General features: G+C 46.8%; 7 protein-coding genes and 1 long non-coding RNA gene across 8 annotated transcripts; 4 read left to right on the top strand and 4 right to left on the bottom strand.

Moving 5' to 3' along the window:
• Positions 1 to 7157: 7157 nt before the first annotated feature.
• LOC120321105 lies at positions 7158 to 9802 on the bottom strand. The gene is made up of 2 exons (XR_005560665.2): positions 8988 to 9802; positions 7158 to 7817 (listed from the first exon to the last, which is right to left on the bottom strand). It is a non-coding gene; the product is annotated as an uncharacterized LOC120321105 (long non-coding RNA).
• An 87-nt stretch (positions 9803 to 9889) lies between these two features.
• On the top strand, positions 9890 to 13407 carry LOC6530821 (pro-resilin). Its single transcript, XM_002091668.4, has 2 exons — positions 9890 to 9995; positions 12275 to 13407. The coding sequence occupies exons 1-2, from the start codon at positions 9990 to 9992 to the stop codon at positions 12914 to 12916; spliced, it is 648 nt and encodes a 215-aa protein (XP_002091704.1). The 5' UTR covers positions 9890 to 9989; the 3' UTR covers positions 12917 to 13407.
• LOC6530822 (casein kinase II subunit beta') lies at positions 11320 to 12238 on the bottom strand. The gene is made up of 2 exons (XM_002091669.4): positions 11590 to 12238; positions 11320 to 11514 (listed from the first exon to the last, which is right to left on the bottom strand). Exons 1-2 carry the CDS (start codon positions 12138 to 12140, stop codon positions 11412 to 11414), a joined length of 654 nt encoding a protein of 217 aa, XP_002091705.1. The 5' UTR covers positions 12141 to 12238; the 3' UTR covers positions 11320 to 11411.
• A 141-nt stretch (positions 13408 to 13548) lies between the features above and the next one.
• LOC6530823 lies at positions 13549 to 14323 on the bottom strand. The gene is made up of 2 exons (XM_039372341.1): positions 14285 to 14323; positions 13549 to 14109 (listed from the first exon to the last, which is right to left on the bottom strand). Exons 1-2 carry the CDS (start codon positions 14321 to 14323, stop codon positions 13549 to 13551), a joined length of 600 nt encoding a protein of 199 aa, XP_039228275.1.
• Positions 14324 to 14738: 415 nt separating this feature from the next.
• Positions 14739 to 20229, top strand: LOC6530824 (VWFA and cache domain-containing protein CG16868). Its single transcript, XM_002091671.3, has 6 exons — positions 14739 to 14983; positions 15048 to 15379; positions 15441 to 16200; positions 16255 to 16929; positions 16985 to 17566; positions 17627 to 20229. Exons 2-6 carry the CDS (start codon positions 15110 to 15112, stop codon positions 19687 to 19689), a joined length of 4350 nt encoding a protein of 1449 aa, XP_002091707.1. The 5' UTR covers positions 14739 to 14983; positions 15048 to 15109; the 3' UTR covers positions 19690 to 20229.
• A 371-nt stretch (positions 20230 to 20600) lies between these two features.
• On the top strand, positions 20601 to 22680 carry LOC6530825 (phosphate carrier protein, mitochondrial). Its single transcript, XM_002091672.3, has 4 exons — positions 20601 to 20754; positions 21293 to 21503; positions 21569 to 22333; positions 22397 to 22680. Exons 2-4 carry the CDS (start codon positions 21311 to 21313, stop codon positions 22561 to 22563), a joined length of 1125 nt encoding a protein of 374 aa, XP_002091708.1. The 5' UTR covers positions 20601 to 20754; positions 21293 to 21310; the 3' UTR covers positions 22564 to 22680.
• Positions 22681 to 22841: 161 nt separating this feature from the next.
• On the top strand, positions 22842 to 25775 carry LOC6530826 (ATP-dependent RNA helicase DDX24). Its single transcript, XM_002091673.3, has 5 exons — positions 22842 to 24344; positions 24403 to 24522; positions 24576 to 25028; positions 25085 to 25268; positions 25328 to 25775. The coding sequence occupies exons 1-5, from the start codon at positions 22934 to 22936 to the stop codon at positions 25584 to 25586; spliced, it is 2427 nt and encodes an 808-aa protein (XP_002091709.1). The 5' UTR covers positions 22842 to 22933; the 3' UTR covers positions 25587 to 25775.
• On the bottom strand, positions 25589 to 27124 carry LOC6530827 (sister chromatid cohesion protein DCC1). The gene is made up of 3 exons (XM_002091674.3): positions 27002 to 27124; positions 25805 to 26944; positions 25589 to 25747 (listed from the first exon to the last, which is right to left on the bottom strand). Exons 1-3 carry the CDS (start codon positions 27037 to 27039, stop codon positions 25648 to 25650), a joined length of 1278 nt encoding a protein of 425 aa, XP_002091710.1. The 5' UTR covers positions 27040 to 27124; the 3' UTR covers positions 25589 to 25647.
• Between the last annotated feature and the right edge of the window lie 85 nt (positions 27125 to 27209).

Here is a 27209-nt window from a genome sequence, read left to right on the forward strand (position 1 = left end):
ATATCAGGTGTTTCGTGAGTTTTGTTTATCGCAGATAACCACAAAATGCGGCATTAATCACATATTTTTAGAATGTGTTTTGTGCATCTTAAAGCACATTTAAATAAGAATATCATCAGAAATAAATCATAGGGTTACGTTCAGTTTTATGTCAAAATTGCCTTAATTTTTATCATAAAATATAATGGACTCTATTTACAGTGTAATTGGATCCAAAATCTATAAATGGAATCTATAGATACCAGTCTTCTTAATTTATGAAGCAATTACCACTGCTTTATTTTCCCATCACGTATACGCCCCGTGGCCGGCTTCCATATTATTTTCGCCGCTTTGATTCGCTTATTTCGCTAGATTATTATGCATAATTACTTTGAGAGGCGATCGATCAATTCGACCCTTGCCAATTTGCATATTGACACCTATTCCCCCATCCCCCGCCGTTTATGGGATTATTTTTGGAAGCACTTGAATAATTTGGCCCTGCCAAAAAGGCGGATTGTGAGAAAGAAACAATAAGTACATACGGAAGATACGGATATTCGCATTATTTTCAATGCCCTTTGGCGCCACTTTGATGTGGCTTATGCCTGATAATGATGGTGGCGTTGCTAACCCATTTAACGCTCCATTATTGTGGTATTGTATTGGCCATAAAGGCCAAAGACTCTCAGCAGCAAAGAAATTTGCCATCGAGCCCATTGAGTTGCTGGGCTCAAGTGCAATTAATCGTAAGTACTTACACCGCTTGTGGTATATTGTATATGGGACTTTGTGCTGGGCAGGCATCCGTTTCCTTGGCAGAAAATGAGAGTTTGTGGAGCGATGACATATTGACAGGAATTAAGGAGCCACTAGAGCCACTAACTCACTGACTGACTTAGCGGCGTGGCATCAATTACCCTTAGCCATTGTTGTGATGTTTGCCTATTGCATAAACCGCAACAAACAAATGGGCCGAATGGAAAAAAATGTGTGTTAGGACTGAATGACAGGCGGCTCTCCAACGACCTTGTCCACGTTGAAAAAAACTGTATCAAGTAGCAGCAGGAAATTGGGTGACGATGCTCCATTCGTCGCTGCATTTCGTAGATAAAAGTGAATGTTTATGATACTTCACATGTCGAACTCTTGTGGCAACACACAGCCGCAGCAAATTTCCAACAGCCAACAACAAAGAAGACACATGAGCGCGAGTGGATTTGGGATTGGAATTGAATTGGATTGGTTTTCAGCTTCAGCTTCGTCTTTTTTTGGTTTTTGGGGTGGGATGGGGTCTGGTTTCGGTTTTGGTGCCGCGATTACGCAGCTCCGAAAATGCCCGTACTCGAGTATTGAGAGCAAAATGCGAGTTAGAAAGTGAGTAAAGACCCTTTTCAGTGGCTCCCACCACCAGCAGCCGTTCGAACTTATTTGAATACTTTAATTAAGTAAGCTGCCACTTATGCAACACCAGTTTATGCTCACCTAATTGAATCCACTGCTGTAATTGTTAACTTGTTTTTGTTTTGGCAAAGAAAAACATTTCGATTAGGTTGGCTTGCGGAATCATAAAGCAAGTGTAAAGGTGAGGCTACACCTTTCTGACCATAATTACAAATACTTTTTCGCTATAATATATTAGCCATGAATAGAATTTTTGGAAAATCTCTTGAAGGGCATACGAATTTGCTAAAATCAGATGCTTTGCCGATTTCCAAATTCGTTCCTCTTGTTCAGGTGGTTTGATTTTGCCGCATCATGGCCACAATTATGCGATGTGCCAATGATGGGCCAGCCTGCTCCGCCGGATGACTCCTGGTGCAGCACCAGCTACCAAGCACCAGGCAATTGGGCCGCCTAATCCGAGCCATTGTTGCCGCCGTGGGTGCCAATTAAACTGCTATTTAGTGCCCAGTATTAGGAGGCTGTCGATTCCGCTCTAATCTTATTTATGCTCATTGATTTCTTGTAAGCCTTTTATTGCTCGCAAGCAGAAATATCTGAGGGGGATTAGATATATGTGGATTGGAGGAGAGCTCAGACAAGTCGAATGGGTTGTGAAAGAATCGACTAACCGGCAAATAAAAGATTTTTTCGCAATAGCCCCGAAAAACCATTACGAAAATTCTGCCAACTGCAAGTCGAAGAGACTCGAAAGATTTTTCATTTAGCAAAAATCATATGTCAAACACTCAACAAAAATAGACGCTGCCATGTGCCCATGCGCCTGGTGGCATTCAGCACATTCACCTGCCTCAAAACTGAGCCAAGATTGCTGCTTCCTAAGCTTCCTTCTGGCTGTCGGCCTAGCTCAGACTCAAAACTCTGGCTGAGACTCGACTTCATAATTAATCTGCTTTGGCGTCTCATTTTTGTGATTTTTACCTCGATTTTTTACCATTTTTTGTTGTTTTTGTTTTGCGTGTTGCAGCAATGTAACGTGGAGAGTCCCCGACTTTTGATTACAAGTCGAAGATGAAGCCCGAAATTGCATTGGCGCTAAGTTTAATAGATAGATACATAGATATATAGATACATGGATAGATGGGTGCTTTCAAGTCAGTCGTTGATTTTTGGGTTTTTGTCTTTAATCTTCAGTATTTCTGGTGGCATGCCACTTGAGCAGAAGCGGCGACCCAGACAACAGCCGTCAGCAATTCGGTTTACATTTGGCATTCTTACGATACACTCGTACTCATTGTCTGTTTGTCTTTTCGTCTCAGTCGGTTGATGGCCTAAGACCCATAGAACAATTTCAGCCCAGAACCCATTGTAATCTATCTCATTTGCGAGCACACTGACTGATTGACTGACTCAACGCCAAACACTGATCGCTATTTGTTTAACTGCCATTTTCACACAGAAGCCAACAAGTTTAGGGTTTCAACGTCAAGGCGACAAGGTCGTCAGAATGATTGAATGTCTCTTAGCGCTCTTCGTCGAGTGCCTGCTAAAGAATAGAGAAAAAAGGGGAGCATATTGCAGTCTGACCTTCACATTTTGTAAGTATCTTGAATTTGCCTCAGAAGTTCACTGCTAGCAATGGCCAGAGGTGCCGATAATGGGGGAAACACACATAACACTTATCTAAGTGATTTAATTTATAGGTATTACAATTCAAGTCGACAATATAACTTGGAAATTTTATAACAATTGCCATCATTGGCATTAATGTTGACAGCTTGAAATCAGTTTCATTACTTAGAAGGCAATTTGTATCCTAAACGTTCTCATTGGACATAAATAAAATATAAAACACAAGCTCTATAAAAATATTTTATTTATAATTTATACACTTGCATACAAATAAATAAAATGCCACAACTAGAAAAACACTCTATATAATATTGTTACATTTTCAAAACATTTTCTCTCCTGACTTAATCCACTATTTTTAGTTTTCCAAGTAACCAGCCACACAGATTTCTAGCGCAAAAAACTGCAATGTGCAATAAATAATGCGCCAGCCAATACGTGCATATCTAATTAGCCCAGCGAACTTCCCATTCTAAAAATCTTTTCCCATTTGAAATCTGTAGCAGCGACAGCGGCGGTCTCAGCAATAAAGAAGCGATTTTGAGGCCCATAAAAAAGCGACCCCCATGTAGATGGTGGTGGGCCATCCACAGGCATCTGCAAGTGCAGCAGTTTGCTGCGGTGCCGCATCACGTTGTTGCGACTGGCAGAGCAGCCATCAAATTGTAACAATTTTTCACCTGTCGTCTGGGGCTGTGCATGATTATTATTACATCAGTAGAAAATCATAAATTCCGAAATTCGTGAGCCGAGCTGCAGCAGATGCGTTGCAAAACATCCCGTTTGCGGTTCATCCTCGTCACCCACTCTCAAAAGCCCAGATATCTAGTAGTTGTGTAGGTATGGCATGGAATCAAGGAAGCGAATTTGCGGCTGCTGCAACAATGCGTTTGATTTATGCCCCAAAATGTGGCATCATTTTGTGCCGCAGTTTATTGAATTCGATGGCGAATCAATTGCACAGATAAGCTCTATAACTCCCAATAGGAAATGCCAAAGGAACCTATGCCCATTTTATATTAATTATGACCATCGCTTGTCGGTTATAAGTGGAATTGAAAACCCAGTTTTGGTTGCTCAAGTGCCGCGTATCTAGTATCTTTTGGCTGCCAGTGCTTCGTTTTCATTTCAGCCTGAATCCCTCAAGGTTGCCGGCTCTTATCGCAGATTTTCTGCCACTTTTCGCAACTTGCCAACGCCATAATGTCCGAAAATTAGGACCACAACTAATCGCGGCCTAGAGAGTCCGTCGGATACCTTTCGACTTTTGGGGCCAAGCAATTAATTTTCGGCAAGACAATTGCTTCAATGATGAGGGTGATCTCCAAAGGCGCTCAATTTGAACCCAAATTGAACCGAAATTGCTTTTCGCTCTACAAAAAGCAAGTGCCAAGCGAGTTTCAGTGCTTATGGTATCAGATATATCATGATATAGGAATATATGTATATATATGGCTTACTATATAACTATTTGCTATATAAAAACCACCTGTGTGAAGCGCTGTTTATATTACAAATAACAACCGCTCGGTTTTTGAGCGGCAAAGCACTTATTGTGGGGCAACTTATTAATAATTGTTTGGGGGTTAGATTGTTCAGCATTCTGCGAGGCGACATGCAAAAGAAGAAAGGATGTGCCTTGACATTTGCCACGAGCAGATGAAGATCGACAGCCGCGAAGCGTTTGGATAATGCTGATAATGATCGATCGACTCCCCCGACTCAAAGACGGATCTCCGCTTTCGGCGCATTGCATTCGTGATAATGACAGCCTCGTCATTCACATGCCAATTGAGAGTCTCTATGTGAGAGTATGGCCAGCAGTGCAGTTCCAGTTCCAATGCAAATGACAGGAATTACGAGCCGAGTTGGTGGCTCCCACAATTTTTCCCAGCACCCAGCAGAGATAATTCCCATAACGAGACGTGTTCTGCGCCGGTAAAAGTCCGAGTTCAGGTGGGCCCGCTGCTACTTGGCGATCTGACCCGACCTGGACACTACCGACCCACTGAACCACCAACATCTTGCACAATCAGCAGCATCGCACTGGCTGAATTTGAAAGTGTTACCATTGCTACTACCATGCCATTACGATGGTAGGAGATTTTGTCTTCTTGGCCAGCTTGTAGCTTTGAAGATTCCACAACTCGAGATGCTCTTTATTAAAGTTTTCGGTGTCTTGTAGCGGAGGGGCATGTTATTGTTTTCGCTGTTGGTTTTTAATTGTTTAATAGCCAAAAGCCACAGTGGCTTATACTGCACATAGACCACAATTTGATACCTACTCCTATTACTTTCGGTGTCTGATACCACTGTGCTACCCAGGCTTAGGGTTCAATTGAGATGGATTACAAGCGAAATCAAATTTACCGGCTCGTTCCAGCGTGTCAGAGTTTCAATGTCAGTGCTGCGAGCTAAGGATGAGGCCGCCGCGGTTCAGTGTCATGGATAGATATAGATATTCAGATGTAGATGGTGGAGCTGGTGAAGATATCGTTGGCCCAACCTTTTCTTTGCGGATCTGACAGAGTTCGCTGGGAAGGCGGAAGTTGGATCAAAGTGCTTATCGATATGGCAACGTGCGAGAATAGTAAGCATGTTTGCCTATTGTCTATTAAAAGGTGTGCTGATTCAGTTTTTTGGAATCCGAGAGCACTATACATGCTCATCATCGAGGTGCTGATGTGGATGTGGGTAGGCCCGCAGAAAGTGCCAATCAAATTAAATGGCCCCCAACCCCCCACCAACCCCGAAACACGAACAGAAACAGGTTGACCCCCACGCAAGAGGATGTAGTCGGAGCTCAAGTTCTTACGAGTGGCGTCGAGTTGATCCACACGTAGCTCCACACTTGGCCAGCGGATTAGCCGCGAACTCCGCCACATTATCGCTGTGCAATCTGCGGCATTCCATGGCCAGAGACAATGGACCATTCATCCGATGACCTGTGGGGCAAACCTCAAACGTGGCACGCATTCATCGAGTGTTCTTCAATTGATTTCGACCATCTAATGTGGCTCGAACCAATTCCGCAATTGTGTAACAACAACTGAACAACAAATGCCGAACAAAAGGCAAATTTTTCGGTAGCTGCAACACCATCGTCATTATTGCTGCCTTGACTGGCAGTGGGAACCATCTTTATGACCGCTGGGGCCGTAGATAAATCACAGGACCCGAGCTCCCATCGCCCACAAAATGCAATGTTTAGTCACAAGCTTTTATTTGCTTTGGTTACGTGTGCGTACACATGAAAATATATGAATAATATGGAAAAACTAGTAGAAATCCATGACGTTAATTTGAAATTTAATAAAGAGACTTAAAAAATTCATGGGCTCATGATATTTAAAAGTATTCAGATTTAAGTTCATGCATGATGATGATTTACACTTTTCAGTTGGGTAATGAATGAAACATACTTTTTGAGGACAGCGATGTTTTTCTGAGTGTAGAGGCCGACATCCATCATCACTCCCCGGATTTAGCCACATATGAATGCCCGTGCCACAGCTCGAAAAGCCAGCCAGGCAGCTTCTTCTGCCCCACCGTTCTGTTTCAAGTTTAATTGCTTCGCGTACGTTTTAATTATGCCGAGTACTGGGATCTAAAAGCTCAGAGCTGCGAGTTGAGCTCCGAATGACTGAATGGAGCTGCACTAGCAGCAACTAATTTGGCAATTTGGCCAACTGCAGAGTGTAATTACTTTATGGAGTACGGAGTGCACTGTGAATGCGTCTTTTATGACAGCCATTGAGGTGCAGAGCGATCGAGATGGAGATCGAGTCCATCGCTCAAATGCCACAGGTGAGTGGAGCCACGGAGGATGAGCGCCTAAGATTTCCAGGTGCGACCTTCGCGTGCCTTCGTCTCTGGACGGAATGTTATCAATGACTGCCAGTTTGGTTTTGGAAGTCGTCAATTAAGACGTTAAACCAGCAGAGGTGTTTAAACGACAGTATTATAGATATATTTTATGGCCATTTTAAGCTATTTGTTAACTCAAAGCGTTTTCTAAAGAACCGTAATATATTATATTGAAGTTTTAGGGTTAAGTTCTTCCAAGAATCAGTTGTTGAAACGCGTAATTTCCTTATAGTCATCCCCATCATAAGTCATCCACACCCAGCTTACTCACATCCGTTTCAGTTCACTTTAATGTTCAAACAGTTTGAAATGTCAAAGTTTGGCAATTTTGTGTGTGAGTCAATCGACTTTTACTCCGGATTCTGGCAAAAGGCAGCGACCTTCGCGTCGGGCCAAAAATGCAGTCGATGTGTGCGAAGAACTCGGAGCCACAGAGCCAGTGATCACAAAGATCCAAAATCGCTCTCGAAATATCATCATCTAGAGTGGCACGGCATATTCAAAGTGAGGCGCAATTTACATCAAAAGAAGCATTAATTGATTCTGTCCGTCGTTGGGGGCATTGCATCAGAAATTATCGTAGTTTAATTTAAATTACACGTTGGCGTCGCTCCACTCGTCCGCATTCTAGGTTACAAAGCAAACATAGATTCCGATCTGCAGATACAGATACAGATACAGATACAGATACGGATACATATGTATTTCAAGGTCCGCCCCTCTCGAAGCTCTAGAGCAGCCATCAGCAATTACAAATCGTCAGTGTCTTCGACTTGGCGCATCATCACCTGGCTGGGTGCCATTAGCTACCCTCTCCCTTTCCATCTCCGTGTGTGTTCAACTCCAAGTCCAACTTCGTCTAGATGGCCTCTCTGTCTGGCACGTTCAATGTAAATTAGCCGATGCAGGAAATTAAATGATTTTTTAATGTGCTGGAAAAATGATTACAAACGTAAAACAACAAGCAGAAGACGCTGAAAACTGAAAACCATAAACAGATTTCAAGTCGTTCATGGAGTGCTATTGAATATGAATTTCAGTTTTTTTTTGTGTTTCCGAGACAAGGAATGCGGCAAAACGAAGTTTTATTTAATTGTTTTGTTTACAATTCAAGATTCATATTAGCCATTATGAAGTCAAGTCCTACCGCTCTGCTATAATTTCTGTTTGTTTATTTGAATTTTTCGCACTCGCATATTTGCAAACATACCTCCAAATGATCTTGGTAATTACAAAAACTGTGCAGTAAATTCTCTAATTTATTATTTTGTGGTCTGTGGCAAGGTCGAGTATTACTTGCAGAAAATCACTTTGCGGAATACGCAGCGAGGAAGCAATTCGATGCCACCCACCCCTTCATCCACCCATCCCTTCAATCCCTCATTAATTTCCAGCTCATTTGGGGCGTGGCATCGCATGGCCTTTGAATTTACAACTCATAAACTTGGCATTATCGAATGTGAAAGTCAGCTCGTGCCAAATCGCATAATGAGCGGGGTCCGTTATAACAAAATGCGAAAAAATTCAAATTTGCTACGCATTCGACCAATGAGCCAAAATTGACCACAGAAATATTTGCAGATCGTGATGGATGCTACGCCCACTGTTTAGTTGAACATGGAATATGGCAATAAAAATATTGAGTTACTTTTCCCTGTTGTCAAGTAGTGTTTTCAAGCCTTTTTAAAGAGTTCAAGTTTCCTTTGTGTTATGCAATCGACTTTTTAATGGGATAAATAAATATCCAAAAGTATTGAACAAACACATTTAAATACGTTTGCAGAAAATGGAATAATATGAAAAAACTATGTTATTTCTTAAAAAATATATTTAATAACTTACTTTACTCTAAAAATTATTTTTTAAAAAATCTACATTAAAATAAAGAAAAGTAAAGAGATCTAATTTAAATTCAAGTAAATTTACCACTTAAAAGAATGTTCCGATTTTAGAGATTGTTAAGTAATTTTTTTGCGCATAGCAACTATAATTTTTTTACTAATGTTCAGCTTAACTACAATCAAAATTTTCGACACTAGAGCGTATCTTTCCCAGCAGGAAGATAACGTATCTGAAAACGCTTTTTCCCTCGCCATGCTCACATCTCAATTGCAGCTTATCCGACTTGAATCCATGTCAACGCCAATCCAAACGGACACATTTGTGAAGTCTGAGGCATAATCCAGCTCATTAGTTGTGCCGAAAAACAAAACCAAACAAAACCGAACTAAACCCAGCGAAAACTCCCACGCACTAAGGGAAAACAATTTGCAGCAGCAATGCCTGCAGCAAGTTCGTTGCCTGAGTCTTTTGTTTCTGCTTCGCCTTTCGAGGCGGCCGCCGCTGAAGCTGCCGCGCGACTGAAGCCTGCGATCCGCGATGAAGATGCGTGGAGCAGCTGCCTCCGCTCACTTGGCTATTGGACGCTCCCGTCGACGTCGCTGCCCGCTGCCTGCTGCCTGCTGCATGACTAATTCCATTACAAATAAGTGTTTCTGCTATTACACGAGCGGCAACAAATGTTTATGGCCTGCAGCCGCAGGAGCGCGGTGCTCGGTACTCCCTCGTCTCATTTGTTTGGATGTTTGGCACTCATCTTCGCTCATTTGCCGCTCAACACGACGGCAGATACAGATACGAAGCCAGCTCGTCAAAATGTTTGGCGCTTTAATTTTCAAAGTAACTAGTTTACTATAACAAATCCACCTCAAGCGATTTCCCTCTTCTACTCGGCAGCACCGAGAGCATTTTGCTCTTCCTCCGCTCCGTGTGCTTTGCATTATTTTGTAATGTTTTTCAAGTGCTCGTTCGGCTGTGGCACTCATTTTTTTTTGTTTTTTTTTCTGTTTTTCGACTAACCGAAAATTGAAATAACGAACTAAGCTGAACAAAAAGAAACACATTTTGGCGCGCAATTTTTTGAAGCCGACGTCGACGCTGCAGCGTCGCATGCTGCTCATTTCAAATATAAATACTGGCCTACGAAATTGTTTCAGTATCACAATCAAGTCAACCATCTTCGCAAGAAGAACACAGCCAACAGAGCAAAGTTAAGAAAAACCGTTTTCGTGTGTGCCAAAATCCCAAACAAAAGACAACACAAAATGAAGGTACATAGCCGAATAGAACTCTCCAGTCAAGTGTCAAGTGGTGTGCTGTGTGAACAAAATGTCCTCACAAAAGGATATGGGCAGCCATAACTATATGGGTTTAAATACAATGCCTCATGTGGCAATCGGGAAAAGATAGAACTAAAGGATATAAAACATAAATAACAAACAAGTGTGCTGTATTTCAAGGAGTTTCTTTCAGGAGTTTAGTTTCAATATAGGTCCATTATTAGACACAGTTTAACCTATTCATTAAATTATCGAAGGATATTCAAGATTGCTCTAACTTACATATACCGTTGGGCTATAAATAAATTTTCTACATTGCAAAGGTGCTAAAACATGTTCAAGTTTTGTATTCATATTTCTGTAACCAATCAATAGCCCTCATTTAAAATAGTTTTTGGCAATAGATCGATCAATCAATAAAACAACTCATCAAACTAATGAAGCTAATCGGAAGGAAAAGACATGAAATATTAATATTTGAGCCATATTAAAAGTCAAGTTCAGGAGGGTGATTAATCAAGCGAAGATCCGCATAATAAATTTCATACGCTGCCATCATCGCGTTTAAGATTAAGATTGCCATCAATTTGTTGAGGGTAGCTACTGTTTTCATCCGTTTTTTGTTGTTGTGGGTTGCGGAATCAGAACACCGATAGCATCCGCCTGGGAAACAATTGCAGCCAGCGATCCCAGTACATTTCTAGGGTGTGGGAAAAACAAACAGAAGCAACAACAGCTGCCGCTGCTGGGATCATTTTGCAATGAATAAATTAGAGAAACTTTAAGTGGCGGAAGAAGAACTACTGGACATGCCCAAGTAAGGCAGTCTGGAGATGACCAGGCGGCGATAAAAAACAAAAAATACAAAAAAACAGACAAAAGCGCAGCCAAAAAGCATAGCATTTTAACGCCAATGAAGCATGAAAGTCATTGACGGCCCTGCGCCTAAGCACTCGGCCAGAAGATCTTTTGCACAAGATTCGGAAATAAGTTGTGTAAGCCTAAGCCGAAGAGGTTCTCCCACAGGTTGTCTGCGCCACACCGCGTATACTTAACATTCAGACGCATTGCGCAAGCACGAGATCAGCCCTTCACTTGCTGCCCAGCCAAATCCAATCCAATCCGATCCGATCCCATCCGATGGGAGCCTCATCTGGGACCCAATTACCACTGATTTGCATATGCCCCAGCTAAATGCTGTAGAGATGGGAAAGACAAAGCCGATTCTGGGCCTGCTCGCAGGCCATCAAAACCAAACAAAAGATTGTCAAGCGGGTCACAGCCTGAGCAGTTATTGTTATTGTTTAGAGTAGAGTTTAATGAGCTGGAAGCCAGCCAGGCAAATAGTGGCTATTTATTCGAGGAGTACACCACATGAGTTTCACATGAGAAATTTTACATTTGGGTTCAGTTGTGCGATGGGGTATCGATTTCTCCTATTGGCGTCATATCTTTTTGGATCTCAGCCAGAGTTCGGTAGGCCATCTGGTGGATCTTGAAACCATAAAGCCTGCAAATAGGCAAATTCATAATCATATTATTAACAATTTTAAGTTAAAAACGTAGGGATGCAGGCCGAACTCACCTGGGCACAAACTTCTGCTTGGTCCGCCTTGGCCTTGCATCCGGATTCACCATGAAGAGCATATGCGGGAATCCGCTGCCAAAGAAGGCTCCATCTAAATTGGAGTGTCTCGCCGCCTTGGGAATGTAAACATCATTGCACTTCGGGCAGTAGATGCGGACCATATCCTCGCCGGGATTATCGCTCAACCCAATGGGCAGCACCGGCTGACCCTGGCAGAAGGCGCGTGGACACGTCCCAAACTCTCCCTTGTTGTACTTCTCCAGCATCAGTTCGATGCCCCGGTTGGTTAAGATGAAGCGAGCATGGATCAAACCATATAGTTTCTCTGCACTGGCCTCCAGTTCTGGTTCAGCAGGGGCGTCCGAGGCTGAGCCCGAGTTGAGATCAAGGATCACCTCCAAGGCACATCTGTAGTTGGTCACGTTCGAATCGAGAAAGTTGAGGTTGAACTTGTCATGGATGTAGTCCTCATCCACCTCGCAAAAAAACTCGTTGCCACGCTGCTTGCAAAACCAATGAATCCAGGAAGTCTCATCCGAATCGGTCATAGCTCCAATTGAATTAGTGAAAGACACACCAGCTTAACAATAACACGTGTTTAATTTCGAATGACAGCTGTCCGGATCGTAGTGTTCACTCAAGGAGTGCTTTGCTTAAAACTGTATCCATTTCCTTTTCCCAGGCCTTTACGTCGATTGCGCTGCTCGTGTGCCTGGCTGCCTGGACCCAAGCGGAACCACCAGTGCCCCAGAACCAGTACCTGCCCCCCAACCAATCGCCCCAGGCGCCGTCCAACAACTACCTGCCGCCCACGCAGGGCTTCCAGTCGCCGTCGAACAACTACTTGCCTCCCCAGCGGACCGGCGGCAATGGTGGAGCGCCCAGCAACAGCTACGGCGCCCCCATCGCCCCTCCCCAGGGTCAATATGGTGCTCCTGCGCTGACTGGTGCAATCTTCAAGGGCGGCAACGGAAACGGCGGCTATGGCGGCGGTAACGGTAACGGCAACGGCTACGGACAGCGGGATGAGGAGCAGTACGGACCGGCCAAGTACGAGTTCAAATACGACGTGCAGGACTACGAGTCGGGCAATGACTTCGGACACATGGAGTCCCGCGATGGCGATCTCGCCGTTGGCCGCTACTACGTCCTGCTGCCCGATGGTCGCAAACAGATTGTGGAGTACGAGGCCGACCAGAATGGATACCGCCCAACCATCCGGTACGAGCAGGTCGGCAATGGCAACGGAAACGGAAACGGCAACGGTCGCAACGGTGGCGGTTACGATAGCAACGCACAGCAGGGCAAGTTCAACGGCTATTAAGATGTGGGGCAGTGTGGATGCCCGATTAAGGTCGACCCCGCAACTATACTCGTCTACTTCATGGGTTCGCTGGCCGAGTATTAAACGCCCATCCAGCCAGAGGGCCAGCGATCGCAGTCAGTCTATACCTATCCATGTACCTATCTTTGTGTATCCCATTAGTGGGACGGCCGCCATTTTGCCATAGACAGGCGCGTTCCTTTCCGTTTCCGTTTCACTGCCGTTCGTTCCCCCGTTTCCCTGTCTCTACGCCTGGAACTCCTTGCCGTTTTTGTTTTGTTTAAGCGCCTTCATTTTGTGTAAGTCTACGCACACACACACAAACACACCACTCACACACACACCAGACCATTACGCATTCATACATACATGCATAAGGATTGTACTTAGTTTTTAAACGAAAATGGAAATTTGAAAGTGAAACGAACTTATGAGATTTTTGTGTATATTTAATAATTATTAAATGAATAAAGAAGCATTTTTGTATAAAACAAAGTCAAAAAGAAAAACGAAACTGTATTTTTATTTTAATGACAAAATGTATTATGCAAGCAATTAACAAGAATTATTCTCAGCATGGAATACATTGCGAAACTTCATTTTTAATTTCCGAATAGTTTTATCCAAACTACCTACTTCAGGACCCTCTCCAGTTGACCCTGGCTGTTGTATCGATATACAGGATCCTTGAGCTGTCCCACAGTGGAGTAAGTCAATTGAGCCGTAAAATCATCTGCATTCTCGTTTTGCTGCGAGCTGAAAGTAACTCTTTGTAGTTTATTGTCCTGCGAAATAACGAAGTATCGTCCCTGTCTGATTTTGGGCTGCTTATTGTCTTCGCTATCTGCTGAAGTAACTGGCTCCTCATCGTCGGGATAAATGATTTTAAATTTTGGATCTGGCGGACCGTACTGGTTGGACGGTCGGGTGGTGGGAAGTATCTCTTCCTTGGGTATATCCAGTTTATTCAGAGGAATATAATTTGGCTGTGGCCTTTCCACTGGATCGAACTGGTCCACTCGGGCCTTTGTGATTTCTACTCCTTGACTTGACTGGATGGGAAACACGGACTCGTTGGGTAAGTTGAACGGAATCTGCGGATGCCACCCAGCTGGAGCATACGGTGCTCTGCGTCCACCAGTGGAAACTACTTCAGCTCGTACAATGGCCATAATTGGCAATAATAGTATAAACTTTAGAAGTGCCATAATATTAACGTATGAATGTTTATTAAACAACTCCATATCATACCTTTGTCACCATATTGATGAACGTTACGTTCGAAACTGCGGTGCAATATTTGGGACTTGCGCATTTTTATATTGAACAATTGGAACCATTGCAATATTTATCATGCCGGACACGCACCTTGTTCGTCTGACACCAATTGGACTGCATCTGTTCCATCTTCAGACAACATTGTCACGTATCCAACCGACAAAACCAAAAAAGAATCAAATGCACACAGCCTTGACAGCGGATGAGCGAATAATTGGCAAAGGCTCAAGTTTGGTTTCGACCACAGACGTTAGTTAATGGTCGGCAACTTGTAATAGAAGTACCTAAAAAGTGAAAGGGAAAGTTTAACAAGAAGCGATGATTTACCAAAGAATTTGCCAAAAATATAACTAAGAAGATTTCAATGTAACTATTATATACTAATGTGCCTATGCCTTTCAAAATTATTTAATAAATGCAGTTTTTAAAATGCCCAATATATTTTAATTTTTTTGAAAATACGTTATTTCTAGGGTTACCATTTCATATGTATTTGTAATATGCAGCCACACTGTAATGTGCAGTTTGGTCTTTCACCTACGACTGGATAATTGCAACAGACGGTCACACTGTGCATGTGGAATTTTGAGAAAATCTACAAAACATTAACAAAATCTATTAGTTTAATAGCTTAATTCCAAGAATAAATGTGTACATATGTTAATTAGTTGCAGTATCAGAGCCAGTGAGCAATGTGCAAGTGCTTACTATGCTTAACAGCCAGAAATCTGAGAGATTTATGTGAAGAAATTCCATAAACAAATCAGCGTGCAGCTCGTGAAGAACCTGGTAATACAGAATTCCGCAGGAGAAAAACCATTTTAAACCATTCTAACATTTGATTGTTTTCCAGATATGCGGTAAACTAAATATTATGCGCCAGTGGCCACGGAGCCTGTCGGAACCACCAAAACCATGTGGCCCCACTGCCACCTAAACGCCGTGCTGCTCATCCTGGCAGTGCTGGCGTTCCCCACTAGCAGTCAACATGTTCCTCTGGCCATGGCCAACTCAACTAGCAACCAACAAGTGCCTACGGATCCCGGCTTCATGCCCCTGCAACAGTCGCCGGGAAGCGTCTTCTTTGTGCACCACAACCAGCAGAATGCCATGCAGCTGCGACACAGCATGGAGGGCAAGCTGCGGAACATTCGCAATACGGAGCTGAGGGTGGCCAAGATCCAGGTGGGCTAAATATACTGTATAAACCATAAACTCTGTTTTAATCCACTAAATAACTTTGCAGGAAATCTTTGACTCGATGCACTTTAGCAGCGCCAACGGAGCTCCTAACTCGCGTCAACCTCCCAGCAACGATAGCAGTTTGCCCAATCCCCAGCTGCAGCGGGATTTGCAATTATTCAGCAGTCGTCTGAGCAAAAAACTGCAGAAAGCAACTTACGTGGTGTTGGAACTGCGCGAACTCCTGCGCTATAACCTCACCAAGGTGTGGCAATACAGCTACGACGACGAGGATGAGGAGTCGGAGAGCGAAATGGATCTAGAGATGGAGCTGGAAGATCTACATGCCAGCAACACGGCTTCACCAGCCGATGAGCATATGCAGCTCTACTTGAACACCCAAATAGAGAGCTGCCAGCCTGACTACGAAACGGATTTTGAGTACGGCTCCTCGTCGACCCAATCAATTCACTACAACAGGCAGCAGATCCAAATCCTAAACTATCTTAAGTCAGATGATGCACGCGCTACCTTCTTAAATGAGAACAATGCCCGTTCCTTGGCTGTCAATGGCTACATATCGAATCAACTAGTTCTACTCAAGCGCAGGCTCAGCCGCAGCGATGCGGAAAACTCGAATAGCAAGCCAATTAGCGGCAACCACTTTAAACATATATATTTCCTATCCAATTCGGATGGAGCCTCTGCCAGCCTTCACTTTCGTCAGCTCTACGTGTCGGCTATTAAGCAAAAATTTGTACTCTTTCTCATCGACGTTGGATCAGCTCTAACCGCGGAGTTATTTGACCTCTCAAAAAGCTTTGGTAAACTATTAATTCTTATTAAAAGGCAAACAAATCATTTGTTATTATTTTCAGTTCACGAAATGCTCACACTGCTGGAGGATACGGATAAAGTTTCACTGGTGACGGTTTCGAGTGAGGCAAATTTTATGTCCCTAGACGCCTTTCCCGCCGAGGCTGGCCACGGAATTTACAGTGCCACTCGTGCGCACAAGGAGGAAATAATTAGCTACATTAACAACTTGAGCAGGGCGCAAGCTTTTACAAACCACTCCTTAGGATTTGAGTACTCCTTTGAGCTGCTTCATCGCCTGCAACAGTCGGGAATGATAAACACGGCAGAGCAACCAGTGGAATTCGTTTACATTACTCGTGGTCTTCTGAGCAACTTATCTGATGCGATGGCCGTACTGCGAGTAGTGGCCGGTGGTCAAAGACGACTTAGGGCTCCAGTGATCATTAACACATGCGCGGTGGTGCTCGATGAAAAGCGGATTATGTACGAAAAGCAATTTCTTAACGATGTGGCCACTCAGAACTACACCAAGTACGAGATCGATGTGGCCAGCTGGTGGCCCAGTGGACAGGAGGCGTCCCAGTTGGTTGGACGCTTCTATGTGCTTAGCAAAATGCACGCGGAGACGTCGTTACCCCAAACGAGTTCTCGGATCTTTGGACCGCTCTTTCAGGAGCGATATTTGAGCGATACGCTGGAAGTTCATCCGCCAGTTGTGGACGCAGACAGCGGAGGTGAGTACGAAAACATTTAATCTTGATTTTATAATCATTATTTGGCCCTCTGCAGATGTTCTTGTCTCCATCACGCATGCGGTTCCTCCCTACGGTGTTGTAGGCGTAAACTTGTACCTGTCGGATCTGCTCGAGGATCTACTCAACTACCCCAGTACTACATCCAGTGCCAAACAGGGCCTAGGCTATGCCTTTCTACTCGATCGCTCGACGGGAAATACGCTAGCGCATCCGGCTTTTCCGCGACCGCTCATTCAGCGCGAGACCTCTTATCCCGTAAACATCGCTTATCTGGAAAACGCCACGGATTTTTCCAGTCATATACGCGACCGTCTTCTACGCGAGGAGAGCGGTAATGTCACTACGGATGTCTATGTGGGCAGACAGCGACTCCAGCGTACCTACCACTGGCAATCCGTGTTGGGATTTTACGTACTGTGCCTGGTAAGCAGTGGGGGCGACCCTCTGCGCAATGTTTCCTCCACGCAACGATATAACCTGAAGGACACCGTGTCCAACTACGAGCCCGGTTACTACGGTGAGAGCATGGACCTACTCTATCATCGCCTGGACTTAAATCAGGGCGGCAGTGCCCCGCCCAAAACCTGTCGCTACTTCAGACAAATAGCCACAATGGGTGAGTTTACTTAATACACGAAGAGGTCTGAACGTTATATGGTATTTTAAAATCTTCCAGATGCTCCCACTCTGTTCCTGAGTGCGGCCGCATTCGAGTCTCCGTTCGGATTCCTTCACAACAACAGGCCTCGAACGCAGCTGCGGCATGTGGAGTCTATAATGGCCTATCTTCGCGACTCCAGTGGCCTGCTGGCCAACATGGGGCTGCGTCCCAGCATTCGGCACGAGGTGAGTGTTCTGTACCAGGCGATGCAGCAGTTGAGACGCCGGCACCAGGATGCGAGGGGATCACTGCGTAGCCATGTCATTCGACGGTACATCGCCAGTGTGAGTGGAGTGCTGCAATTGTTCCCAGGTTGCTTGCTCAGCAGCAGCTACGATCCAACACGGCGGCCATGGTTTCGACAGGCAATGGCGCAGCCGGGAAAGATTGTTAGCACAGCTCCGTATCTGGATGCCGGTGGAGCTGGATACATAATCACCATTGCGCACACCATCTTCGAAGGCAAGGCCCATGCGCTGCACTCTGCCCAGCAGGACAGACCAGTGGCAGTGGTGGCCCTGGACGTTCCATATGCCTTCTACTATCGCCTGATCCTGGAGGGCACTCCAATCTGCCAGCTGCCGCACATAAAGTGCCTGCTGTTCGAGCACGAAGGCTATTTGTTGGCCCACCCGAGTATGATGCAGCCCGCAACACTTACGAAAAATCAACGGCGTCCACACGAGCACCTCACCCACAAGGAATCGTATTTGGCCAACGACATGTTGAACCACGGCCAGTTGGTGCGAAAACTCGGGTGCGCCAGCTACCAAAATCGCACTCTGCAGCGCTACTACGCCTTTAACACCTCTCTGTCCAGCATCCTGGGCAACGTTGTGCACGGCGAGCGAACCAAGTACGCGATTGCTCTGATCCGCGGTAGCAATCTATTCGCAGCCGTCCTAAACTCCAGCTGCGATGGCGGCGCCTTTTGTCCGTGCAGCACCATCGATAGGGAGTGTCTCAACTGCAAGCGGATGGACCAAACGGACTGTGAGTGTCCATGCGAGTGCCCAATGGTGGGCGACAGCACCTCGCCTTCGTCTCTCATGTACTTAGCCAACTACACGCGCCAGTTCCCGTACTGCCCGCCACCAAGTGAACATTTTATTGCACTTCCGCCGACCACCCAGCTGCTCAGTGCACTGCCGAATTGTCCCGGTTCCGCTGGCATATGTGAAACGTACTCCACTCAACGGGAATGCCTCGGAGTGATGGGCTGCGAATGGTGCCAGCTGGATGTGGACGGCAATAGTTTTTCGACCGCCTTCTGCTCGTCGCAGGCGAGCTGCTTCAACGGAGTTCTGGCCTCCCTGACGCCCTACGGCGAGCTGGACGAGATGGAACTGCTGGCCGCCCACAACCCGCAGAGAGAGCAGCACGCTTACTCTGCATTTGGTCCGCTGGGAGGAGCGATTGTGGTCCTTGTAATGGTGATTGGCTTTGCCATCTACTGCTACAGACACAATCTGGATGCGCAGACGCAGGAGCACTTCTATGTGGATTCGGTGCAGGAAGAAAACTATGGCTTGCCGCTGTCCAGGTTCAACTTTGACGATTGCAAAGCACATGACGAGCCGCCTCTTGGTGGCGGCTACGACCACGCATCTGCACAGCGGCAGCTGATGCATGCGGCGGATATTTCGCCCTATCACGTATCCAGCGGCAGTAGCTATCGCAGGCCACCCAACGGGGAGTCGGATCACGGCTACAGCACAATGACGCCGCACGAGGACAGTTCCGACCAGCAGTGCTTCACGCTGGCAGAACCTTTGCTGCTGCACGACAAGCGGCACAGCAAGTCGGACACCATGTCCATATCCACATCCATATCGAGTCCCACGAATCGCCAGCAGTCGTCCTCCCAGCCAAACACACATCCCTATTTGAGCAATCAGCCGACCTCAAAGACGGAGCGCTACAAGCAGGTGCAGGCCACGCCATCGCCATGTCGCGGACCGCCAGCTGGTGGTGTTTACGGGCAGACGACGTTGCCCCTCGAGGCGGATGAGTCCCGGCCACACTACATCCTGGCACCAGTGACGGTGCACCGGCACATGGAAACTGCCGAATCGTAGTCCACATAGCGTTGTTAAGTTTTAGTGCGTAAGATGTCCGCTTGTTTGCCAATTTAGTTATGTAAGTTTCCCAAAACGGGCAGTTCAACTGCCGCCAGTCCAGAATGCTGGGCCCGCATTCCAAACTTTCAATGTGCTTTGTGAGCTCGCGGTGGCCGCCATTGTTGGCCCATCTGGACCATCTGTATCTATTTGAGCCTCCGAGGACGAGACGAACACCAACTATTAAGTGATGACATTGTTTCTGCCATTTTTGATCGATGTATTGTATTGTATTGTATTTTACTGTAATTTATTGCAAAAAGTATTACTACTATATTATGTGCAGCTATATACTTCCGATATTTTTAGCATTTATTTGATAAGCACCAACCACAGCAATGTACTTACTTGTCTGATTGTAAGATATGTCGATACCATGTCGTATACCAGTTTTTGTATTAGCCCCTAAGACCACAGAGTTACTAACTACTGACTTTAGTAATACACATCTATAATAGCATTGTACGTTTCAAATAAAGTGTTTAAATTTTGCATAAACCCACAAGATCTTAACCTTGATCCAGAGCCATCAGATGAATCGATTGAGCTGCCAATTTCTCGTCCTCCGATCAGCTGGCCGCACGTTAATGAAATTATTTTTACACCCATACATTTTATACGCAAACCAGACGCTGCTCAATGGGCAAGAAATGCCAATTTATAAATAACAATCTCTATTCGTGGGTTGTCAGGTGGTCCATGTAGTCAATATATTCAAAGCCTTGCCAAAAGTCAGTCTCTTCATACCGTTTAGCTGTGAGTTTGTTGCGCGAGTTTTTACCCGATACCGAACCGTTTCGCAACCGCTATCAACCGGTTGGTTTCGCACGCGGCTGACAACCCTGAACAGAAGCTGCTGGCTCTCACTATTCCATTGCAGCCACTGCATTTGGTTTTCTGGTCTGGCGCACGACGAACGTTGCTTTGGGTGCTCACATTTCAGCCCAACAACGACTCTATACTTCAACTATATTTCAGCCCTATCTGCACTCCACCTCCACCTGCGATACCCCGCACTTTGAAGTGAGTGTTTCAGTTTGCTCGGCGCTTTGAAAAGCGCTCGGTTTTTGAACATTTTCGAAATGAAATATATACAATGTGATCCAATACGTACTCAGGCGAAAACATTACGCAATGCATAAAAAATGTTTGGCGAATGGGAAAAAACAATAGTTATGTAAAAAATAATGCAACTATACATTCGCGATCTAAAAATAACACGGTAGAAAAGAAAGTTTCAGGAATTGTGTTTTACAAAAGCGTTTAGGATTGATATGCTCATCATTAAATATTATTATTAAATAGTTTAATAATAACGATAATAAAGAAGCACTGTTTTTAACATATCTGAATAATCTTTCAGGCTTGAAGAACTGAATTTGTCTGTGCTTTAAAATTTTGAACACAGGAATTAAATACACTATTTTAAGATTTAAAAATTCTTTAAGAGTTCTTGTATATAATTGAGTACTTAGTATAGGTGGTACTGCTTGGAGTTTATGTCGTTACATCATGACCTTAACCTTAAACCTTTCGAAACCCTTGATCCCTCTTTCCGAAGGCTCTTCTCTCAGGCACCATGTTCAAGTCCCTGTTCGATGCCGCGCAGAACTCAACGTTCAAGTCGCCATTCACCAGCGTCAACTGCCAGGCAGCCCCGCCCACTTCCGCCCCCACTTCCTCCGCGGTGGTGACCCCCACGCTCAGGGATGTTGCTCCTCGCCAGCTGACTCCAAACCACAGGATCGCTGCCGCTGCTGTCGCCGAGGGTGGTAAGTGAGATGGAAATGAGTCCTGGAATCATGAGTTGGATATAACCAGTGTTAATCTTCAACAGACTCCTGCGAATTCGGCTCGAACCACTACTTCCTGCTGTGCGGCCTGGGCGGCATCATCTCGTGCGGCTCCACACACACCATGGTGGTGCCCCTGGATTTGGTCAAGTGCCGCCTGCAGGTGGACCCGGCCAAGTACAAGAGCGTGTTCACCGGTTTCCGCATCAGCTTGGCAGAGGAGGGCGTCCGCGGACTGGCCAAGGGATGGGCACCCACCTTCATCGGCTACTCGATGCAGGGTCTGTGCAAGTTCGGCCTGTACGAGGTCTTCAAGAAGGTGTACGGCGATGCCATCGGCGAGGAGAACGCATTCCTCTACAGAACCGGACTCTATCTGGCCGCCTCGGCCTCCGCCGAGTTCTTCGCCGACATCGCCCTGGCGCCTATGGAGGCGGCCAAGGTCAAGATCCAGACCACGCCCGGTTTCGCTAAGACATTGCGCGAGGCGCTGCCCAAGATGACCGCCCAGGAGGGCGTGGCCGCCTTCTACAAGGGCCTGGTGCCGCTGTGGATGCGCCAGATCCCCTACACCATGATGAAGTTCGCCTGCTTCGAGCGGACGCTGGAGCTGCTGTACAAGTATGTGGTGCCCAAGCCGCGTGCCGATTGCACCAAGGGTGAGCAGCTGGTGGTGACCTTCGCCGCCGGCTACATTGCCGGCGTGTTCTGCGCCATCGTCTCGCATCCGGCGGACACAGTGGTGTCCAAGCTGAACCAGGCCAAGGGCGCCTCCGCCCTGGATGTGGCTAAGCAGCTGGGTTGGTCTGGTGAGTACTGATCATCTCCTATGCCACCAGCAACTGAAAACTGACGACTTTTTTACATTTCAGGATTGTGGGGCGGTTTGGTGCCCAGGATCGTGATGATCGGCACATTGACCGCCGCCCAGTGGTTCATCTACGATGCCGTCAAGGTGTTCCTGCGCATGCCACGCCCACCACCACCAGAAATGCCCGAGTCCCTCAAGAAGAAGCTGGGCGTGACTGGCGAGCAGTAAACCAAATACTCGTATAAGCTAACTGTTTTTAAATTTAGAGCGAGCAGAATGTTAATCGAATTAAACTTGATTTGTATAGATAAACCAGCCAGTAAATAAAAACCAAACACAAATTAAGCATTTTTTTTATTGATTGCTTATACAAAATGTAAAGCAAAAAGCATAACTAATATTCAAAATAGCCGCCAAGCTCGGGGATACACCTTGGTATTTTCCAACACTATTTAAGCACTTTTAGTTCAACACCGAACAGCTGTGCATAACAGCCCTGTCCAATGTCAACAAACAGCGGGAAGAAGAAGCAGCATTCAACACGCGGTTTTTTCAACTGCATGTTTATTTCACTTCTATTAATTTAAAACATTGAATTATGGTGCAGAATAAGCAGAAAACAGCGAAGCCACCAAAGCTAAAAGACGTCGCCAAGGAGCCTGCACTTTCGAAGGCGGAGAACTGGCAAAAGGTGAAAATCAAGGGCCACGTGATATCCGACGATTGTGGCGGCTACGAGGGATTAATTGGCCTGGAGGTGCTCAAGGACTACGATGCATCGCTGGTAAAGTCCTCGCAGAAGAGGACCACATCCCGGAAAGCCGACAGAGAGCGCAAACCGAAGACCAAGAAGAGGAAGGTATCGAAGGGCGGCGAGGAAGAATCCAGCGAGAGTTCCAGCGAATCCGAGAGCGAGGATGAAGTGGCCGTCGCTGCCAGGACCAGTAGGAAAGCTCGTCTGGCCGAGCGTCATGCGCAAAAGATGCAAAAACTACGGGAGAAACGGGAAAAGCGTAAGGAGCTGCGTAAACAAAAGAAGTCAAAGGGACAGGAAAACGAAGACGACAACAGTGAGGATTCCAGTGATGAACACGCGGCAGATCGCTTCGCTCTACTCCGGCCACCACCATCGGACGCTGAAGAAGAAGTGGCCGAGGCGGAGGATTCCAGCGACGAAGAAGCACCTGAATTAGTGCCAATCTCCACGAGCGAGGCCGAAGATGTTTCCGCCTGGAACGGCCTGGGCGTTCCCGCGTCCATTCTGCGTGCCCTCGGCGAGCAAGGCTTCAAGGCGCCCACCCAAATCCAGGCACTGACTCTGCCGGCTGCAATCCACGGCAAAAAGGACATCCTTGGAGCAGCGGAAACGGGCAGCGGCAAGACCCTGGCCTTTGGCATACCCATGCTGGCCGGCATCATGGAGCTAAAGCAAAGGAACATTCGTTCTGGCATACGCAAGGCGCCCAAGGTGAAGGGGCAGCAGCCGGAGCCAGCGGCAGATGAGCACGAGCTAACGCCGCCGCCGGAGGAACTGGATCATGTTTCGGGTGCCAGTGATGAGGAGAGTGATGCGGAGGAGCAAGCCCAGCGCATCCAGACACCGCTGTACGGTCTGGTTCTCACACCCACCAGGGAGTTGGCCGTGCAGGTCAAGAATCACCTGGTGGCCGCTGCCAAGTATACGGGCATTCGAGTAGCAGCCATCTTCGGCGGTCTAGCAGTTGCGAAACAAGAGCGCGTACTTCGCCAGTGTCCGGACATCGTGGTGGCCACACCTGGTCGCCTCTGGGAACTGTACGCCCAGGGTAATCGCCATTTGGGCAAGATCGAGGATGTCAGTTTCCTGGTCATCGACGAAACGGATCGCATGGTGGAGAAGGGACACTTCGAGGAGCTGCGCAGTCTGCTCAAAGTTCTCAATTCGGACGAGCAGAAGAAGCATCAGCGCCAAAACTTTGTTTACTCCGCCACTCTGACGTTGGTTCACGATCTTCCCGATCACATGCAAAGTAAGTTCATTGGCTTTTACTACATTTCATTAACTAACAAGAACTCTTTCCCTTTTAGAGCGCAATGTGGGTAAGCGGCCGAAGTTTGTGAAACAGACAGTGGATCAGAAAATTGAAAGTCTTATTGAGGAGTTGGGCATCTCCCAGCCGAAGATTGTCGATATAACCAGCTCCCAGCGTAAGTATACAAATTTAATCATAGACTACCAGATTTATAGGACTCAATTGCAGAAACCGCACAAACATTGACCGAGAGCCGTCTGCTTTGCCCCATCGATCACAAGGACTACCATCTGTACTACTTCATTCAGCGCCACCCAGGACGCACCATTGTTTTTTGCAATTCCATCGACTGCGTCAAACGACTTGCCACGCTCTTCGGCCTGCTGGACTGCAATCCCCTGCCCCTGCATGCCAACATGATCCAGAAGCAGCGTCTGAAGAACCTGGAGCGATTCCGTGACAGTCCCACTGGCTTGCTGATTGCCACTGATGTGGCTGCACGCGGCCTGGACATACCGAATGTGGAGCATGTGATCCACTACCAAGTGCCGCGCACAAGTGAGAACTACGTCCACAGATCGGGACGCACAGCACGAGCGAATAAGCACGGAATAACAGTCATGTTTATGGAGCCGGGGGAGGTCAAGAGCTATGTGAAGCTGTACAAAACCTTGGAGAGAAGTGAGTGATACAGACTTTTTAATGCAAGATGTTCTACATTTGGGTGCACTTTTCAGCTGAGGATTTGCCGCTGTTTCCTATCTCGGAGCGCTTCCTGGGAGCAGTCCGCGAGCGTGTGAATCTGGCGCGCGATCTGGACAAGGAAGAACTAAAGCTAAAGCGCGTGCAGAGTGAGCGTGGCTGGATGAAGAAGCACGCTGAGGAAATGGACATGATCATTGATGGCTACAATGACGAATCGTAAGTTCTCTAACCCAGGCCTCATTCAACTGAAGTCTATAGCTAACTTATTATTACAGTGGCAGCGAGCCGGATGAGGATCCATTCGTGATAGAGCGACGTCGCAATCGGCTGCGCGTGGAGACAGTCAGAGCCCAGCTTAATGCGCTCCTGGCACAGCCCATCTTCCCCAGAGGCTTCAGCTTCAAGTATCCCAACAGCCAGGCGGCCCAATTGGCCACGAGTCACACGCAGAGTGCCGTGGAGACCATGAAGGCGGCCATAGAAGATCAGAAGCAGGCCAAAAAGGATCGCAACAAACGAAAAAGGAATGCCTAAACTAACTTAAAGCTGTTTTATTGAATAAGAGATGCAAAAGCTAAAGCTTTGGATGTTTCCATTAATGCTTGGAAACAAAGTACCGCACACCTCCGTCTGTCAATGAGCGTGCGTGCTTGGCCAGCAATGTGGAAACGGACAAGTTCGGGGTGGTAAAGCACCTGAATATAAAACCGAAAGTCAAAATAACTTCCAGACATGTGTTTAGCATTACTTACTCTATGTACGGCTCCATTTCCTCCATTGTCCATCTTTGCTTAGTCTTGAATAGGGCCCGCATGCGATCGTTAATATTGGTGGGCAGTAGCTCCTCTGCCAGCGAGCGGATGCAGGGCTGTGCTCCCTCCTTGTCGCAAATGCCCAGACCACGTAGATACTTCAAGTCGCACGACATGCCCTCGGGCAGCGCTTCCTGCCAGGTGCGCATGAACTCATCGTTGCGGAATCGCAAGCCCGGCTGCAGAATGTTCTGCGCAACAATGCGGGCGACCAATTCTTCCTGGTACTCAAACTTTTCCGGGCAACGTTCGCTTGGCGTTGTATAGATATCGAAAAGTCCAGCCACAACTTCCTCTGGTGCTATTCCCTTCAGTGCGCTGATGGTTTCCTCTCGCTCCACTTCGTCCAAAGCCCAGGAGTTTTCACCAATCAATCCCAGCATCATGCTTATAATGCGATACTCGTACTCGTACTCCATCACGCGCATTCGGCCGTCCAGCTCCATGGCGCGATAGTTGTTCAATCCCTCCATGAACTGACCCCGACTGCACTGCACCGTGTCCAGGAGCTGCGCAAAGGTGAAGAGCATCTTCTGCTCCACGCAGAACTCGTTCTCCGGCCCCGAATATCTCGTTAACTGCAGCAGTTCGCCCAGCTTGCGAAAGCGCGGTTTGATCTCGCGGCACTCGAAGTACTCGTGGAACACCTTGAGCACCGGTCGCTGCTCCAAAGTTCTAGGCACTTCCAGTTCGTCCTCCGCACTATCGTTGAGGCTGCGCTCCAGTGAGGCGTTGGCGTTGCCAGTGCGCGGACTCTTCAGCGGAGAGGTGCTGGTGGCGGCGGCAAACTTGAGGTCTGGCACCAGCAACAGGCTGTTGGATATTTCCGCACCCTTCACATCGTAGGTTCGCTCATCGGTGCACAGTACCAACTTCTCGTGCTGGCCACCCTTGAAGTACAGCGTCTGGCCGTCGCGGATTTGTCCCAGCATGTGCCCGTCCAGCTCCAGCAGCCGCAGATTGTCCGAGTCCACGTCCGCCGACGGAAAGTACAGAGCCTGGGTGAGTTGGGTCAACTGGCGCTCGTCCAGCTTGGCGTGCTTCACAATGGCCTTCACATCCTCCGGCGTGCGTACGTAGCTAGCGGGTGGTGGGGTTTCATTAGAGTGTTATGACCAGCTTTGCATTGGCACTCACAGCTGGGCAGCAGTCTCATCCACCTCCATGGACTCCATGTCCAAGTTAATAAATATTAATAAACAAAAAAAGTGAGCGGGAAAAAGTAGTGAGACCAACGCACAACGATTTTGATTTCGTTGAGGGTACTCAGCTGGCTTTAAGCATGTTAGCTTACGGCGTTTGACAAGCACTGCTGCATTGTGCCGCACACCCGGCAAGGCCACAC

The sequence above is a fragment of the Drosophila yakuba genome, chromosome 2R, assembly GCF_016746365.2.
Source record: "Drosophila yakuba strain Tai18E2 chromosome 2R, Prin_Dyak_Tai18E2_2.1, whole genome shotgun sequence".
NCBI classification, from domain to species: domain Eukaryota; kingdom Metazoa; phylum Arthropoda; class Insecta; order Diptera; family Drosophilidae; genus Drosophila; species Drosophila yakuba.

Coding starts and splice junctions, on each gene's coding strand:
- LOC6530822 (XM_002091669.4), bottom strand. CDS start 12,140: ATGACCGATTCGGATGAGACTTCCTGGATTCATTGGTTTTGCAAGCAG. Junction 11,515..11,589: donor AAGCAGAAGTTTGTGCCCAG/GTGAGTTCGGCC, acceptor GCCTATTTGCAG/GCTTTATGGTTTCAAGATCC.
- LOC6530825 (XM_002091672.3), top strand. CDS start 21,311: ATGTTCAAGTCCCTGTTCGATGCCGCGCAGAACTCAACGTTCAAGTCG. Junction 21,504..21,568: donor CGCTGCTGTCGCCGAGGGTG/GTAAGTGAGATG, acceptor AATCTTCAACAG/ACTCCTGCGAATTCGGCTCG. Junction 22,334..22,396: donor TAAGCAGCTGGGTTGGTCTG/GTGAGTACTGAT, acceptor TTTACATTTCAG/GATTGTGGGGCGGTTTGGTG.
- LOC6530824 (XM_002091671.3), top strand. CDS start 15,110: ATGTGGCCCCACTGCCACCTAAACGCCGTGCTGCTCATCCTGGCAGTG. Junction 16,201..16,254: donor TGACCTCTCAAAAAGCTTTG/GTAAACTATTAA, acceptor TATTATTTTCAG/TTCACGAAATGCTCACACTG. Junction 16,930..16,984: donor TGTGGACGCAGACAGCGGAG/GTGAGTACGAAA, acceptor GGCCCTCTGCAG/ATGTTCTTGTCTCCATCACG.
- LOC6530827 (XM_002091674.3), bottom strand. CDS start 27,039: ATGGAGTCCATGGAGGTGGATGAGACTGCTGCCCAGCT. Junction 26,945..27,001: donor GATGAGACTGCTGCCCAGCT/GTGAGTGCCAAT, acceptor ACCACCCGCTAG/CTACGTACGCACGCCGGAGG. Junction 25,748..25,804: donor GAAATGGAGCCGTACATAGA/GTAAGTAATGCT, acceptor TTTTATATTCAG/GTGCTTTACCACCCCGAACT.
- LOC6530823 (XM_039372341.1), bottom strand. CDS start 14,323: ATGGAACAGATGCAGTCCAATTGGTGTCAGACGAACAAG. Junction 14,110..14,284: donor ATTGGTGTCAGACGAACAAG/GTGCGTGTCCGG, acceptor GCACTTCTAAAG/TTTATACTATTATTGCCAAT.
- LOC6530826 (XM_002091673.3), top strand. CDS start 22,934: ATGGTGCAGAATAAGCAGAAAACAGCGAAGCCACCAAAGCTAAAAGAC. Junction 24,523..24,575: donor CGATATAACCAGCTCCCAGC/GTAAGTATACAA, acceptor ACTCAATTGCAG/AAACCGCACAAACATTGACC. Junction 25,029..25,084: donor GTACAAAACCTTGGAGAGAA/GTGAGTGATACA, acceptor TGCACTTTTCAG/CTGAGGATTTGCCGCTGTTT.